At 40.6% G+C, this 18,523-nt stretch overlaps 1 protein-coding gene and 1 long non-coding RNA gene across 6 annotated transcripts in view; one reads left to right on the top strand and one right to left on the bottom strand.

The window, feature by feature from the left end:
- Window positions 1-1,366: 1,366 nt before the first annotated feature.
- Window positions 1,367-5,679, bottom strand: LOC123462079. The gene is made up of 4 exons (XR_006638082.1): window positions 5,420-5,679; window positions 2,990-3,037; window positions 2,407-2,475; window positions 1,367-1,502 (listed from the first exon to the last, which is right to left on the bottom strand). It is a non-coding gene; the product is annotated as an uncharacterized LOC123462079 (long non-coding RNA).
- A 236-nt stretch (window positions 5,680-5,915) lies between these two features.
- The window catches only part of Ccdc198 (coiled-coil domain containing 198), a 54,247-nt gene continuing 41,639 nt past the window's right edge, over window positions 5,916-18,523 (top strand). For all 5 annotated transcript variants that reach the window (XM_045153760.1, XM_045153761.1, XM_012948030.2 and 2 more), the window contains exons 1-2: window positions 5,916-6,254; window positions 10,324-10,406. In XM_045153760.1, coding sequence (XP_045009695.1) covers window positions 6,035-6,254; window positions 10,324-10,406 — 303 coding nt within the window. In that variant the 5' untranslated portion in view covers window positions 5,916-6,034. The remainder of the gene's footprint in view (window positions 6,255-10,323; window positions 10,407-18,523) is intronic.

Raw genomic sequence — 18,523 nt, 5'->3', positions numbered from 1 at the left:
TGCTGCATTGCCAAGTGACCTGAGCCAGGGATGGAGCCCTAGGCCACTAGGACAGACTCCACAATCAAAGGGCTCAAACAGTGAGGATGACACATTGGTATTGTCTGGCATTGCATTTGATAAGAAATAAAAAGGAATAAAAAGGTAATGAAGGGAAAAGAAATTTGTTGAGGGCTGCTGTATAATTTGGTATTTTTTTTAATTTCATATCATAGGGATGGGAGATGACTCAGAAAGCACTTGCTTATAAAGCTTGATTGCCTGGGTTCAATTCCCCAGTATGCACCTAAAGCCAGATGTAAAAAGTGATGCATGCATCTGGTCTTTGTTTGCAGTGGGTAGAAGCCTTAGCATACCCATCCTCGCTCCTTCTTTCTCTGCTTGCAAATAAATAAATAAATAAATAAAAGTTTTATATTAATGTGAGTTTTTAAAATCAGCATACAGGCTCTCTCAGAGCAGGATGACCTCCTAACATGGGCTGAGCCTATGACTGACAGGTAGAATTTCTGCACCTCAAACACTAACACTGGCCAGGTTGACAGTTCAGTGAGGTCAGCTGGCCCACTCATGAACATCTGGTTCACCACACTGATGTATACCCTGCTGAATGCTGCCCCCGCAGCTAGAAGCTGACATCTCCCACATCTCCTCAGCTGAATCCAGGGAGTGTAGCAGTATTTGTGTTAGAGACTGGTAAAACTAAGCTTTTCGCTTTAGAAAACAAACACATATTCAATTTTGGTACATATCCTGAGAGACCATTTAAGCCAGAAAGGCCATATACTAAGGGTGTAATTTCAGTGTAGATGCAAAGAGAGAGAAAGAGAGAGGAAAAGGAGGAGGAAGAGGAAGAGGAAGAAATGAAGAGGAGGGAGGAAGAAAGAAAGGTTTTCTAAAGATGCCTTTTAAAAGTATCATAGCTGAAGACTAATATTCCAATGAGAAATAAAGCATACAAAAATTATTTTCATAGCCGGGCGTGGTGGCGCACATCTTTAATCACAGCACTTGGGAGGCAGAGCTAGGAGGATCTCCATGAGTTCAAGGCCACCCTGAGATTACGTAGTACAATTCTAGGTCAGCCTGAGCTAGTGGGAAACCCAACCTCGAAAAACCAAAACACGCACACACACACACACACACACACACACACACACATATGTATTCATCTAAGTAAATGCCTTAGCAAAGAATTTTAAGGAATTCATCATATGGTGTATTCAGAGCAGCACTGGCATGTGGTAACCTGATTTTGCTTTTTGAAAATTTTTATTTATTTATTTATTTAAAAGAGAGACAAAGAGAATGGGCCAGCCAGGGCCTCTAACCACTGCAAACGAACTCCAGATGCATGCACCACCCTGTATATTTGGCTTATGTGGATACTGAGGAATTGAATCTGGGTCCTTAGGCTTCATAGGAAAACAACTTAACCACTGAGCCGTCTCTCCAGCTCCTGGTTTTACCTTTTAATTCAATGTTGTACTGGCAGAGTTCATCTAAGGGATAAAAATACAAATTTTACTCAGATGACTTTGTTAAACCACTTATACAAGAAGCTTCTGGATGGTTTGTGATATTGTTTTGCTTGAGCGCTTTCCAAACCAAATGGGTACTGGTTGTACTGTCACCCTCATGCCCAATACATAGATAAATATAGGGAGAACTCATCACTGGGAGGAAAATTAAGGTTTGGGTCATACATCATCTCTGCCTAATTGGCACCCAAATGCATAATTCACTTGTCAGAAAAGCCTCCAGTGATTGCTTATCCATTACAGATCAATTGCAGAGGAGGCTGTAACTTTATTAGACCATAATTTAGGAATCTTATAAACATTTGGATTTAAGCCTTGCTGACTAAATGTATAATAATTAACCTATGTGTGAAATTAACTATAACCCTCAAGAATATTTATGAGCATGTTTTTAAAATATTTTTATTTATTTACTTATAAGAGAGAGAGAGAATAGGTATGCCAGGGCCTCTAGCCACTTCAAATAAACTCCAGATGCATGTGCCACCATGTGCATCTGGCTTACGTGGACTTAGAACCTGGGCCCTTAGGCTTCTCAAGTAAGTGCCTTGACCACTAAGCCATCTCTCCAGCTCCCACATTATATTTTTTTAATCTCTCCCACCGCCCGCCATCTCATGCAGACATACGTGTGTATGTTCGAGGATGACTTTCTGATCAGCCCTCACCTTCTGCTTCATTTCAGGAGGTACCCACCATAGCCTCCAGCTGTTATATGGGGTCTTGGGATCCAAACTCAGGTACTCAGAGTCTTGCAGCAAGGGCTTTATCCACTGAACCACCTCCCCAGACCCCACACTGTCTGAAACGTTGAGGTCTTTCCAAGAAATTTACATGCCAAAAGACAAAGGGCAAGTTAACTCACCTGGATCAAGACGGCCACTGACCATGAGCGTTTGTCATCCGCTCTCACCACGGATTCTCTATCACTCTCCTTCACATAGATTTATGTGGCATCCAATATGAAAAGTAACATAAGATCATTTAGTATACTATGGGCAGATTGGGTAGGTTATGAACAAAAACTGTGTAACTTTATGTAAGGGACTAGAGCATCCCCAGGTTTGGGTCCTTGAACCAATTTCCCATAAATACGAAAGGGCAAGTGTATATAATATATTAATGTGATTACCTATAGATCAATTTTTTTAAAAAGTCTCGGGGCTGGGGAGATGGCTCAATAGATAAAAGGCATTTGCTTGAAAAACCTGCTAACCCAGGCTCAATTCTCCAGTGCCCATGTAAAACCAGACCTGCAAAGTGGCATTCGCATCTGGAGTTTGTTTGGAGTGGCAAGAAGCCTTGGTGTGCCCACATTCACTCTCTTTCTCTGTCTCAAATAGATAAATAAATCATATATATTGGGTTTTTTGAGGTAAGGCCCCAGGCTGACCTGGAATTAACTATGTAGTCTCAGGCTGGCCTTGAACTCACAGCAATCCTCTTACCTCTGCCTCCCCAGTGCTGGGATTAAAGATGTGCACCAAAACATCCACCTTAAAAACATTTTTAAAAGAATAATATGAGTCTCATTTATCCAATATTAGGTTGTTTGTACTTTAAGATTTACTTTTAATAAATGCACATTTGTAAGGCTTTCTACATCCTATTGCAGTAACAGTTTCCTTGACTCACTAGTAGTTTGTGAGCGACCTGCAAATTAATCTATTTTCTTTTTAATTTTTTTTTTTTATTTATTAGAGAGCGACAGACACAGAGAGAAAGACAGATAGAGGGAGAGAGAGAGAATGGGCGCGCCAGGGCTTCCAGCCTCTGCAAACGAACTCCAGACACGTGCGCCCCCTTGTGCATCTGGCTAACGTGGGACCTGGGGAACTGAGCCTCGAACCGGGGTCCTTAGGCTTCACAGGCAAGCGCTTAACCGCTAAGCCATCTCTCCAGCCCAAATTAATCTATTTTCTTTCTCCCAAGAATACCCACTACTTCCCCTAGGCGTGGGGCCAAGAGAAAGTGGATTATTCTGGGAAGTCCCTCAGAATGAAGGCAAGGGAGTCAAATAGAAATCCTGGGAACAAAGGTTGATGATATTCCCACTCAGAAAGAAAATCTCTGCTCTTGCTGGTTCTGACTAGCTATCAGGCTGTGAAAGGCTGTGAGGAAACTCTGTGATACCAAGCTCACACTTAAAGCCCTGGATCTTGCTTCTTGTCATTCAAATGTAAGACTTTCTCTTATTAAGGAGCAGGAAAATCCACACATCTCATTATAATGTGTATGGAGTTTCTACAGAATTTAAAGCCACTAAACAAGATTGCTTAACAGTTTTGCCCCCAGGCTGGTTTGGAGTGCACAAAGAACAGAAACTGAGATTTCTGAGTGAGAAAAGCAATTTTCCTGGTCTGGTGCTGAGCTGGGCACCTGGAGTCTCTAAGGAAGATGCTCCAGTTCTCCCTCGAAGCTAGGAGCGTTGGCTGTTCCTTGGGAACTCCCAGGGGACATGTCTGTGTGGCTGGGCCAGGCGGGGTGTCCTGATGGCTCCCCTGCAGACCCTTACATCACGTTTAGCTCTGCACGCCTGCGCCTCCCCATCTCCTCTGCAACAACGCAACCCTCTTTTCTCTATGCCACTCATCTTCATAATTTTACTCTGGCCAAGCATAGTGGTTCTTGCCTATAGTCCCAGCACTTGGGAAGACATGGCAAAAAGATCATGAGTTCAAGGCCACCTTGGACTGCAGAAAAAAAACCTGCCTCTAAAAACAAAATCGCAAAAATATCAACAAGCATTTTACTCTGGATACCCTCTTCACATTTGATGTGTGTGGAATAAGCACATTTGTGTGTGTGGTGTATGTGCATTTGTGAGTATTTGTATGTGTGTGGTATTTGCACATTTGTGTGGAGGGTATATGCACATTTGTGAATATTTGTATGTGTGTGGTTTATGCACATTTGTGTGTATGGTATGTGCACATGCTTACATGGCCATGCCTAGTTTGTATGTGTCTACTGGGGATTAAACTAGGGTCCTCATGATCATGTAGCAAGTGATGTTTCCCTTGAGCCATCTCCTCAGCCCTTCTCTATGATTATAATAAGATCATGCATATGAAAGTTTTAAAAATGGTCATTCTGAAGCACTGCTGCTTTTCCAGTCAAATAGTACAATTGATTCACCCTCCTTTACCCTCATTGGTCTTCTTTGCTGTTAGGAGTGCTTTAGACAGACAAGTGTATTTTAATGGATTCTGACCCATGTGCAACAGACTATGCTGTGGACATGTAGCAAAGTTCCTCAGGAGAAAAATACCAACTAATGCTTACTTTGCTTAGTATATGCTGTTAGTATTCTCAAGAGCTCTAAGTGGAATCAGTTGATTCATTCTTCAGGCAAACTTACATTAGCCCCATTTTCTAGGTCAAGAAATTGAATTATCTGTGATAGCCACAAAGTTTGGAAACAGCTAAGAACAGTAAAAGAAAAATCGTCTTCATTTCTATATTTCTTCACTAATTAATCACCTTGTTCAATGAATGTTCATATTCTTAATAGATATATTCTCTCAAAATTAAATAACAATAAAGCAAATAAATGAGAGCCAAATTCTTCTCACAGACCTAAGATTTTACAAACACTATGTTAGCCCTTTAGCAAATAGATTAGACAACATAGAAAATACCTTCATTTTTCTGCAGAGATATGCTGAAAACACATGTAATCTGTAGCCATGAACATTTAGAACTTGAAAGTCAGTCCTGTTTCTAGATATAAAGACTAAAATAAAAAATAGCTTAATCCCACCACTCAAAAAAAAAAAAATCACTGCTCAAGATTTTGGTACATTTCCTTCTAATCCTTTTTTTCCCTACTATTTCTCTAGGCTGTCTTTGAATACAATTTTATTTGGACCACTTACTAAGGAGGTGTATTCCGTTATTCCTGGGATAGGAGGCCCATTGTCTTTCCACGCCCCTGCAATGATTCGTTCCCTTCAGTGGAAGCGCAAGTCGACAGAAAAATCAAATGAATCATTAGCCACTGTGTTGTTTCTTTTCCTATTTGGAAGGCATGTTCAGTAGTTAAGATTACAGATTAGAAAAGCCCTGAGTGACTAACATGTGTCTTCTTATTTCCAATGACTTAACACTTCTTAGTTATTCGTTCTTACAAGGTGCTTATGATGAAAGGGTCAGTTTTCAGCCTTCTCTAAACCTCCGTCCTACATTTCTTCCTGGTGTTAGATATTTGTTTAATGATCAATAGAAACTTCTATTCCTACCACTGAGTTTTTCAGAAAGTAGCATAACCAAGTCAATGTTTAACTGCATTTCTGTGGTCTGGAATGGCAAAGTGGGAGTTGAAGGGATGTCTCCATGGAAACCAGTCTCCCAGGAAGTGGCCAGAGGGGTTAGTGTGTGGTGACCTAGAGCTATCATGAAAGAAAGAGCTGTTTTGCCAAGCTGGGGCAAACTACGTTAAAAGCCACTAAGCCACCTCCATCATGGTTTTCCTCTGAAGATCTTCAGGGAAAATGGGGCTGGGCCACTCCAAGGCTCACCCGCGGGTGATCAAAGTCATGCCTTTACAAAATCAAGAAACAGAGACTCCCTGCCCTGTGCGCGTTACACTGACTCAGCCGAACCTGGAAGGAAAGAGTTCATATTCGTTGACAAGACTACAGGACCAGAACCAAGCTCTGGCGGGGCAGCTGCCACCTCTGCGAGAATCCTGGTATAGAAGACATCCTGCAGGTACCCCGAAAACCAAACAGGACATTAGTGTGCCTAAGCTCCGGAGAGTTGCTGAAAGGTTTGCCTGTCTGTGAAGCCTGAAAGTCTAGATGGTTGAGATGGAAGAGAATATTTCCCAATAGGGTTTGAATGTCTGTCAGTGGGAAGTCTTCTGGTACATTAGAGTAGTTGTGTGAAGTCTACGTAAAGGACTTGTCACCATCATACATGAGCAGGACAAGGCATCACTCCCAGGTTAACTTAAGATGCTCTCAGTGCTTGTACCTACCTTCCTTAGACTACAAAAACTACATCACTACAGATGTGACAAATGATAGTAATCCCGTGTTCCAGTTAGATTCTAAATTTAAGTCATGATCTCCAGCACACTTTAATAAATCAACCTCTGTGGGTTTGAAAGTAGCACTTTAGGAGTAAATTTCTCTAATGTGAATTTTGAAACCACCCGAACAAAATTGATTTATTGCAGGTCAGACAGTGGATGAGTCACCCTTCTCTAACCCTGTATTCTTCATGGACACCTGCAGAACTAAGAGAAATTTTTCTCATTATGATTGGGAGCTCTGAGCCTGAAGTGGCTATAAATTATTTGTGGGTATATCTTATGACATGTATAATGTTTTATGATGGCCACAATGATAGTGAAACAGACACTGTAACTTTTGAAAAAATATATGAACAGTATATCATATATACATACATCATATATATGACATAGTACAGATATCATATGCATTTCATTTTTTCTTTTTTCCACATGTGTTTACTGTGTATGCATGTGTGTATGTATATTCATATGTATGTGGGTGCACATGTAAAGGCAGGAGTTCAATATTGAGGGTCTCAATCACTCTCTACCTTCTTTTATTTTATTTTTTATTTTTTTGGTTTTTTGAGGTAGGGTCTCACTCTAGCCCAGGCTGACCTGGAATTCACTATCAGTCTCAGGGTGGCCTCAAACTCATGGCGATCCTCCTACCTCTGCCTCCTGAGTGTTAGGATTAAAGATGTGCGTCACCACGCCCAGCACTCTACCTTATTTCTTGAAACAGGGTCTCTCACTTGAAACTAGAGCCCACTGATTTTGCTAGACTAGTTAGCCTATGAGCCTCAGGGATTCCTTGTCCCTGCTTCCTCGGCACTGGGATTACAGGTGCATACCACCATGCCTGGCATTCTTATGTGAGTCCCAGGGATCTGAACTCAGCAAGCACTTTGCTCACTGAACCATCTATCTCCCAGGCCCCATTTTCTCTGTTCTTCCCATTCTGGATGAATAACACAAATAGGCTCTCCTTACTGGATGGTTTGGTCCACAGGTCTTATATTTTCTTTAGTTATCTAGCATTTTTGTCCAGAGTGATTTCTATGGCTGTTTTTAATAGAATTAAAATGCTGAGCAGTTTTAACTGGCATTGCCCCTTTTTTATGCTCTTCAATTTCTTTAGCATGAGTGGGAAATTTTCTTCGTTCCATGGAAAGATCACTTGCTTTAACCTAAACCTTCTCTTCAGAGGTTCAAGCTTTTCCTAACTGGATGGAGAAAGCTAATGTGGGTGTTTTGGGATCCCAAAACATGGAACATGTTTCAAAAGACAAAACTTACACTAATGATGAATTACAAGGGAATACTGGGCATTCTAAATGCTTTTTTTTTTTTTTTTTTTTTTTTTTTTGAGGTAGGGTCTCACTGTAGCCCAGAATGACCTGGAATTCACTAAGGAGTCTCAGGGTGGCCTCAAACTCACAGCGATCCTTCCTACCTCTGCCTCCCGAGCGCTGGGATTAAAGGCGTGCGCCACCATGCCTGGCTGTAAATGCTATTTTTAAGGGGCTCATGTTCTAACCCCAGCTCCACCAAACACTAAATCAAATGACCTTAACCAAGTAACTTAATCATCTTTGCTTATCTATAATCAAGAGTAAAATCAAGTATCTAGAGCAGTGCATGCCATTAGAAGACTATCTAACTAAAGTGGGAGATATCATTCAAATTATAAACGTCATCACACTCCCCCCCAAAATGCTAAAAATATTTACATTTTGAACCCAATGCAGGGCATTGGTGCTTTTGTCCTGATCAATGTGCTGTCATCGTTTGAGGAAAATAAAGGCGTAGCTTCCATTCTACTAGAAGTGGAAGAAAGCCAAGTCCTCACAGTGGCCACTCAGATGTCTTAAAGATGAATACTCATAATTACATAGGAATCCTTTCATTTAAACTGCAAATTGTTGGGCTGGAGAGATGGCTTAGTGGTTAAGGTACTTGCTTGTGAAGTCTAAGGGCCCAGGTTTGACTCCCCAGTACCGATGTAACCAGATGCTCAAGGTAGCGCATGCATCTGAAATTCATTTGCAGTGGCTGGAGGCCCTGATGTACCCAATCATTCTCTATCAGCCTCTCTTTCTTTCTCTTTCTCACTCTCAAATAAATGAATAAATAAAATTTAAAGAAAAATAGTCAGGTGAGGTGGCACACCCCTTTAATAACCAGCACTTGGGAGGCAGAGATAGGAGGATTGCCGTGAGTTCAAGGCCTCCCTGAGACTCCATAATGAATTCTAGGTCAGCATGGGCTAGAGTGAGACCCTACCTCAAAAAAACAACAAAAATTTTTTTAAAAATAGGGCTAGAGAGATGGCTTAGCAGCTAAGGTGTTTGCCTGTGAAGCCTAAGGACTCAGATTCAATTCTCCAGGTCTCACTTAAGCCAGATGCACTAGGAGCTGCATGAATCTGGAGTTCATTTGCATTGGCTAGAGGCCCTAGTGCACCCAATCTCTCTCTCTCTCTCTCTCTCTCTCCCTTCCTCTCTGTCTCAAATAAAAAATAATTTAAAAATATGTATATATGAAAGAAAAAATAAAAATAGGTAAATAAAGTATGAACTGTTGAGTATAGGATAGTTTATACAAAACTCTAGAAACCAAAATACATCCAGGATGCTCAGAGGGAAGGACAAGGACTCAATGCAGATTGGTCATGGTGACAGTCCCAAAAGCCCAGGGTAAGCAAGCCACAGCATAGCATTCATAATGGCCTGTTGATCTGGTTTCCAGCAGAGTAACTCTGTGGCATTGGCTTGTTTCATTAAGAAGGAACATTGAGGACTGGAGAGATTTCTCAGTGGTTAAGGCACTTGCCAGCAAAACCTAATGACCCAGGTTCAATTCCCCAGTACCCACATAAAGCCAAATGTACAGAGTGGTGCATGCATCTGGAGTCCGTTTGCAGAGGCTAGAGGCCCTGGTGTGCCCATTCTCTCTCTCCTCTCTCTCTTTTCTTTTTTCCTCTCTTTAAAACGATAAAACATTTTTTAAAAAGAAAGAATAAAAAATAAATATTGATATGTTGTACCAAAGTGGCAACTTGTAGCTGGATATGGTGACACCTGCCTTTATCCTGGCACTTGGAAGGCAGAGGTAGGTGGGTCACCATGAGTTAGAGGTCAGCCTGAGATTACATAGTGAGTTCCAGGTCAGCTTGGACTAGAGCGAGACCCTACCTCAAAAAAGTAAATAAATAAATAAAAACAAAAGAAGTTGCAACCTGGAGAACTGTTCCCTGTTGGGAAACTAATTAGCTATTTTCTCTGAAAGAGACAGCTATATTTTTTCTGGTTCTCTGTATTTTGGGTAAGAGATTTCAGAGTAAAATCAGTGCACTGGGGATGTGGCTCAGTGATGGGGCACTTAGCCAGGATGTGTGAGGTCCCTGGGTCTGGTCTCTGTCGCCATAAACCAAATCAGTAGGTCTGTAATTTTCAGACTCAACTCTATGTGTGAGTAATACTTGCCACTGGTACCTGGCTGACTTTGCAGGTCTTTCTCTGACTGTAAGCCTGGAGGAAACAATGAGGAAGTAGACTCAGATGTCACCATCTGCACATGTGTAGGGCCTGGCTTTACTGTGTTCCATCTCCACGTTCATCCTGTGGGGTAGTTATGTATCAGTGAAGGTGCAAGCCTGTATTGACAAAATCTGATAACTATTGATCAGCCTGTAAGTCTAATTTAATGGTAAATTGTTTTTAGTTGATTTTGTTCTTGTTTCTCCCCCAATCCTTCAAGTATCCAGGGCCATGTATTTTGATATCCCACTGGAACCAGGAGAAACAAGTATTATCAAAAGACATCCACCCCGAAGAATTCAAGTAAGAAAAAATTTAAAGGCTTTATGTGTAATGTCTTGGTTTTAATGGCAGCCTCTCTTTCCCTCTATAATCATAAAAGAAAAATATTGGAAGTTATTAGTGAAAATATTGTTCAAGAGAATGTTGCCAAATACAAACAGCATACTACTTGGGATTTATTGTAGTATTGATGTTACTTTTAATACCTACAACCAAAAGAAGTGGATTGACAGGGACATAGGCATGGGGACTCAAAAACCTGAATCTGGCAACAATTAGATTGAGTGACTATTATCAGTTGTAATAATGACAAATACCACTACTGTTCAGTTATTACTACTATAAGCCAGATACTGTGCTGCCAGGCCACTTGATGCCATTTTGTAATCCTTTAGCTTCCTCTAAGGAAGGAAGTCTCATCTTTGTTTTACATATATGATTCAAAGAGTTAAATAATGAAGCCGGACATGGTGGTGCATGCCTTTAATCCCAGCACTCAGGAAGCAGAGATAGGAGGAATGCCATGAGTTTGAGGCCACCCTGAGACTACATAGTGAATTCCAGGTCAGCCTGGGCTAGAGTGAGACCCTACCTTGAAAAAAAAAAAAAAAAAGAAAGAGTTAAATAATGAGCCCAAAGACACAAGTAAGGGCTATTAGCCAAGTGTCCAAAATCTGTATTCTATTTATTTATTTATTTATTTATTTATTTATTTATTTATTTATTTATTTAAGAGAGAGAGAGAGGGAGAGAATGGGTGTGCCAGGGCCTCTAGCCACTGTAAATGAACTCCAGATGCATGCACCCCGTTGTGTATCTGGCTTACGTGGGTCCTGGCAAATAGTTATTATTTGAAGTGATTACATCCTTTGGTTCTAGAAGATCATTTCTTCCTAAAGTACTAGAAGACTCAAAAATCTTGTTTGGGGCTGGAGAGTTGGCTTAGCGGTTAAGCGCTTGCCTGTGAAGCCTAAGGACCCTGTTAGAGGCTCGATTCCCCAGGACCCACATTAGCCAGATGCACAAGAAGGTGCACGTGTCTGGAGTTCGTTTGCAGTGGCTGGAAGCCCTGACGTGCCCATTCTCTCTCTTTCTCTCTGCTTCTTTCTCTCTCTCTGTTGCTCTCAAATAAATAATTAAAAATAAATAAAAAAAAACAATAAAGGCGTGTGCCACCAGGCCTGGCCAATTAAAAAAAAAATCTTGTTTGGCTTAAGAAACTTAAAATAAAATATAGTAAATTAACATCCAATTTAAAATTTTTGAGCATATCTGTGGCTAAATTGAACAACTCTAAGGCTTGTTTTATTCCTAATGTCCTTGCTTCTGTTCAAAGGAGTGTTTAATACATGACTCTCTGAGGCACCTAAGATAGCTCAAACAGAAGAAATTACCATAACCAGTGAAATATATTTCTGATACTCTCTTGTCCACAAAGTACTTTTAATACTTACTCATTTTTTAAAAAAATATTTGTATTTACTTTTACTTATTTAAGAGAGAGAAAGAGGCAGTAGAGAGAGAGAATTGGTGGGCCGGGGCCTCTAGCCATTGCAAACAAACTCCAGGCACATGCACCGCCTTGTATATCTGGCTTACGTTGATATCGGGGAATCGAACCTGGGTCCTTAGGCTTTGCAAGCAAGCGCCTTAACTGTAAACTATCTCTCCAGCCCTACTTTTAATATTTGTTAATCCTAAATAAGCTAAGGTTAGGCTTTTATTCTCCCAATAATTCATCAAGCCTAAAAGAAGAGCTTTGGTATTTCAGACTCAAGTACTATCCCACCCATACACACTATTGAACCATCTTCAGAACAATCAAGGCAAATAAATTGAGTGCAAGTAACATATCTTATTCAATCTTACATCTTCAGCACTGACATTCCTTACCATACAAAATTTTATGAGTGACAGTGACTCTCATCAAACATGGTGGGATGGGGGCGGGGGGTGATACACTGTATGCTCTCTGCTTCTGTAGACTTGTAACATCACTGTTAGTAAAAGTCCAACTGACTAGACCGAAGCAATCAATGTGCTTCGTTTTAAGAACATGGGAATGTCTTACTGAACGCGAGGGTTGGGAGGCACCTTGATTTAGGGAAGTTCTGAAAGGGAGAACTCTGTGCATTCCCCCTAAGCTCTCCTCTTTGATGGAAATGTAACCCCCTGAATTGACATCTTACAGGTCCAGTCAAACAGACAGGTTGGTCTGACCTTTGTGGCTCAGATTCCAAATTCCTGGGAGAGAAGATCTTATTGGATCAGCTTTGCTTGTGATTCCAGGTCTAATGCAATGAGCCGTGGGCGGAGGACATGCTTGTGCTATAGAAATGAGGGCAGGGGAGTCACCCAGTGGGTTCTGGAGTCAGCTCCCAGCAGAAAGGGAAATCACCAAGAACTTGGCAGATGCTCCCAAACATATCATCTATAATTATCTTCACCAAAGAGGCTCAGCGCATTTTCCACCACAAGTGGGTTTTTGAGAGAATAATAAATGCTGGGTTCCCATGATGTGCTAATTAATAGTCTGATCTCCGCCAAAGAAAATTCTAAAAGTATTTTTAATTATTAAACCAAATTTAATTGCATCCTACATAATTTGAGTTATGGATTTGGCAGACTCCACTTCCTGAACATCCACTTCTCAAGTATAGAATGGGTCATGAACTAAGTTTCTTCATCTTGGATGTGAGAATGCCTGTGCCAGGAAGTTCTGAATCAAGTATGCCTGCCCCACAGGGTAGAATATGGGTCAATGGTGCCCCCTGTGACCTGACCATGTGCTCATCCAACCATCTCAGATCCAGCCGAACTTGGAACCTGCCACCCCCTCCTTGTCCCAGGTGATCTGCTTGGATCATTTTCTTATCTCCAAGGAAATGTTCAAATTTCAGTGTCCTAGAAAGCCCAACCTGAGGAACCTATTGACAATCGCAGCCCTCATTCCTGCTCTCCTGATTGCCTCAGCCCTTCACTATCTTATCTTTTCCTTTGCACATATTTCCAATGAACATATTAATGACTTTACTGATCTGTTGTGTTCATGGTGGGTCTTCTTCAGTATTCCCCTAGCTCAGAGTCTAGCATATAATCTTCACAGAGGCTGGAGTTTTTATCTGACTTCACTGAAAAATCCAAGTATCTCAAATAATGCTTGGCACACAATACATGTCCAATGTATGTACGCTGAATGTGAATGAATGAATTAATTAATTGGAAAGGAGAGGAAGACTAGTAGAAATCTGTGGGTGATAGATAAGGAAGGTGGTTCTGCCTTTGGTGGGTACATTATGCTGCTTTGAGCACTAGACAATGGTGAGTCTTCTAAACCATCAACATCACATAGTTCTTCATTTACTCAGGTCTTTAGCTCTTTCAATGTTTCATCATTTTTTCATGTGTAGGTTTCTCAAAGGTTTGTTTCTAGGCACTTGTATCAGCTACAGTTCACCTATAGGAATAGAACTAGTAGAAGGGATATATCAAGAGTCACTGGGAGGAATTGGGAGGTGTGAGTATGGAGGATGGTCAGTCACAAAGGTGGGGCCAGAGCTCTCAGGCAGGCACCAAAGCTGATGTCCACAGGCAGAATTTGTTCTTCAAGGAGCCTCCAGTTCACTCTCACAGCTTATTTGAAAAGGACCACCTAGACTCGCTGAAATCATCTTCCTTAAAAATTCAAGTGCTCAAGGGCTTCAATCACATCAGCAGGAATTTTACAGCAACATCTATGGTGGTATTTTTTTGTTTTGTTGTTTTTTGTTTTTTTTTTTTTTTTGAGGTAGGGTCTCACTCTGGTCCAGGCTGACCTGGAATTAACTCTGTAGTTTCAGGGTGGCCTTGAACTCACAGCAATCTGCCTACCTCTGCCTCCCAAGTGCTGGGATTAAAGGTGTGCGCTACCACGCCCGGCTATAGTGGTATTTAACTGGAGACTGCAGCCTAACCACACTGACACATAAAACTGACCATCAAAGTACATAACAAGTCTTTTCCTTTATTGTAATTATTTTCCCCCATTTAATTGCCTAAATTATAACTATAGTGAATAACAAAGTTGTTTGTTTCTCTATATTGAATATTTATTGCACAATTTTATTGATAGACCTTCATAATTCTAATTGTCTATAGACTCTTCTAGGTTTCTATGTAGACAATGTCATCTGTAAGTGAAGATAATTTTTCTCCTACTTCTTCTTCCGAATTCTTATTCCCTTTGCTTCTTTCCTTAATTTTTGTTTGCACTGACTAGAACTTCCCTTGAAATGTCAACTATAAGTAGAGATAATGGACATGCCTGTCTTGTTATTAATACCATCTGGGGCATAAATGGGGCTAGAGCTAAAGCTAAGTACAGGTTGAACATCCCTGATACAACAAGTGAAATCTTAAGTGGTCCCAAATCCAAAATCTTTTGAGCCCTAGCATAACACCACAGGAGAACAATTCCATGCCTGACTTCATATGATAGTTTGCAGCCAAAACACCAGGTGCAATAAAAGTACTGTGTAAAATTACCTTCAGGCTATATGTACAGCAAACATATGACACAAATAAGTGTTTTGTCTTGACTTAGGCCCTATCCCCAAGATAGCTCATTTTATATATATATATATATATATATATATATATATATATATATATATATGTATATGTATATGTATATGTATATGTATATGTATATGTATATGTATATGTATATGTATATGTATATGAATATGTATATAATATATGCAAATATAAAATCCAAAATCTGAAACACTACATGTCCCAAGCATTTTAGGTAAGGGATACTCAGCCTTACAATATTTACAATAGGATTTTGATAAGTGCTGGCACTCAAGTCCCCAAAGGAAACAGACAGCACATTGATATTATGATAACTGAGGGTCATTTTGTTTATAACTATCTATACACAGAGGTTTAGATTAGGGAAACCACCAAAGATATTTCAGTAACTACTAGAGGCCGCTCCATACAAGACACGAGGAAGGAGAGATTTCTGGAGTCTTGAGGGAAAAATTAATGTACAGGAAGCTGCTTAGATGACAGGAGTGACCTTCCACTGAGGGAAACAGTTGCCCCTGCACCTTGAAGAAATAGCTAAAGGAGCAGATAGCTGACCTCATCATCTCCCCCAGCCAATGGGAAGCCAGAAGGCAGAGTAGCTACTGCATCCTTGCAAGCTGAGAACAGGATCAAGGGGCGAGTAGATCAGCAGAAACTAATGAAAGACCCCTGGCACCGTGTGGTTCAGCTATGATCATCTCCTTCACTCCTCTGTGTCCAGAGTTTTTCTCTGGGTTGAGTGTAAAATTTCATGGACTTGGCCCATCTATTAAAACAATCCTATTGATTTCCTTTCCACTCGTTGATATTGTAGATTTTATGATGTTGAACTATGCTTCTGGAATAAATCCAACTTGGTCATGAAAGATGTACATAAATACATTGCTGAATTGGAATTTCTAAGACTTTGTATATCTGTTTTAATAAGTGCAGTGGATCTATAACTTTCCTAGGTAGTTTTATACCAGCTTTGCTATCAAGATTAATTAGTCTTGTGAAATCAGTTAATTACTTTTCTTTCTTCTATGTTCTCTAAAACATTTGTTATAACAGGATTTTCTGTACCTCTAATGTTTGGCAAAACAGGGCTTTGGTATCATTTTTAGCCACTCAGGCTATTAAATGAAGAAATTTCCTTTCTAGGTCTTCGTTGATTTGGGATCTTTTTCTTACTGATCGCATTTCTGGGAAATTATTCATTTATCGAACAAAGCTTTTGAATTTATTGTTATGAAGTCTTATTCATATGCATACATTTTGATGTGGCTAGTTGATTATGTGTTTTCGGTGCAGGGAATTGAACCTAAGGCCTTGCATAAGCTCAGACCATGCTCTACCACCTAGCTGTACCTCTAGCCCCACAGCTCGTTTATAAGGAGCAGAGGGTGGAGAACAATGAAGTCTCTAATTTTCAAGCTAGTTCTGGTTTTTCATCTTATAAAGGGTTTTTTTGTTTGTTTGTTTGTTTTGCTTTTGTTTTTCAGGTATAGTCTCACTCTAGCCCAGGCCGACCTGGCATTCACTATGTAGTCTCAGGCTGGCCTGGAACTCTTAAGATCCTCCTACCTCTGCCTCCTGAGTGCTGGGATTAAAGGTATGCACCACCATGCCCAGCTACTTCTAACAGGTTTTTTGATCCCCTTAAAGCACTACAAATAACTCATAGCCATCAGGGGCCTTAAGTGCCCTGTGTATCAGCTTTTCCCAAATATTTGCATTTCTGCTGTCTGTTGGTCTGTGAAAATGTTTATCTTGTATTAAAGCCAAATCATATCTTGTTGATTTTATGTGTTGCCTTTCGTAGCTGGCTAGCTATTTGGAACAAAGAATGTTGTTGAAATGCAAGTGCATTGCAATGGCTTGATCAGAAATTCCTCCTTGTCTTTTTGCTTTCTCCTCAGTGATGTCTCAGTACAGAGCCGTCCTGGGTATCTTTCTCTACTTCCCAGAAGTGTCTAAGACACAGTCCTCAGTCGTGGTACCAGGCAGAGGTTACATTTTCTTTGAGCTGCTCTGCCATCTTCTCTTTTTGCTAATAAACAGAAGCATCTCCTGGGTGACTGCTTATCACCTCGTTCAGAGACCTGCTGTCTGCGGCTGATTTCTGCTGGATTTGTGAAGCTCCTACCGACCTTGATTATGCTCAGCATTTGTTTTGTTTGAAAAGCCAAACAATGCAGAAATTTTTAGACAACTAATACATTTTATGATATTGTAAAATGAAAGATAAAAAGAGCCGTTCTCCAGTAATCCCACTGTGTTCTCTCTGGAGATAAGGAGCTGAGGCAGGAGAAGGAACAGGCATAAAAAACCCAGAACTCTGAGGCAGTGCCACTGACTAGCATATTTAGATGAAGCCAGTTTTCCCAGCAATTATTTTTCAATAACGCTTCTCAGACCAAGTACTAATGCTATGCAGTTGAGGTCCCGCTTCCTGTGTCACTTGCTGCCATCTAGTGGCATTGTGGAGACTGTGTGATGCCTTAAGCTGTTTTTGTTGTTCTTTTATGTTTATTATTATTATTACTAGTAATAACATACTTTGTATGGGTACATCATGAGTTGGTATCATCTTTTTACCTTGTCCCTGCCCCCATTCCATTGGAGTTTCTGTTTTTTAAAATTTTTTTTGTTCATTTTTATTTATTTATTTGAGAGCGACAGATGGAGAGAGAAAGAAGCAGATAGAGAGAAAGAGAATCGGCGCACCAGGGCCTCCAGCCACTGCAAACGAACTCCAGACGTGTGTGCTCCCTTGTGCATCTGGCTAATGTGGGGCTGGGGAATCGAGCCTTGAACTGGGATCTTTAGGCTTCACAGGCAAGCGCTTAACAGCTCAGCCATCTCTCCAGCCCAGAGTTGCTGTTTTTAAAAGACAGGAAGAACACAGTTGCCTGGAGAATTCTTGACAACTACCACTTAACCCTTATCAGAAATGTGAATTTAAATTGAAAGTCTGAGAATAAAAGAGTGTCTGTGGTTACTCAAATATTCATATATCAAAGTAAAAACCTGATCCTAAGAATTTATGGATGGGTGATTTATTATTATTATTATTTAGAGAGTACTTTATTAGTTTCTGTAACCAACACAGAGATAATACCTTATATATTCAATACAGTGTGTTCCCCTTGTTGCAGTCAGGTTCACATTGCTGGTAGAAATCACCCAACCAAGAGCAGCTTGTGGGAAAAAAAAAAAAAAAGAGGTTTATTTTGGCTTACAAACTCGAGGGAGAAGCTCCATGATGGCAGGGAAAGTGAGGACAGGAGCAGAGGGTGGACATCACTTCCTGGCCAATATCAGGTGGACAATAGCAACAGAAGAGTGTGCCCAACACTGGCTTGGGGAGACTGGCTGTAACACCCATAAACCTGCCCCCAACAATACACTGCCTTCTGGAGGTATTAATTCCCAAATCTCCACCAGCTGGGAACCTAGCCTTCAGAGCACCTAAGTTTATGGGGGACACCTGAATCAAACCACCACACCCCTGTACAAAAGGGAAAAAAAAATAAGTTTAACAATTCTAGACAAATATGGCTGTGGATTTATGTACAATG

Source organism: Jaculus jaculus, chromosome 7, assembly GCF_020740685.1.
Source record: "Jaculus jaculus isolate mJacJac1 chromosome 7, mJacJac1.mat.Y.cur, whole genome shotgun sequence".
In the NCBI taxonomy this organism is placed as follows: domain Eukaryota; kingdom Metazoa; phylum Chordata; class Mammalia; order Rodentia; family Dipodidae; genus Jaculus; species Jaculus jaculus.
The sequence above is the reverse complement of the archived record's forward strand: the minus strand, read 5'-3'. Positions and strand labels throughout refer to the sequence as shown.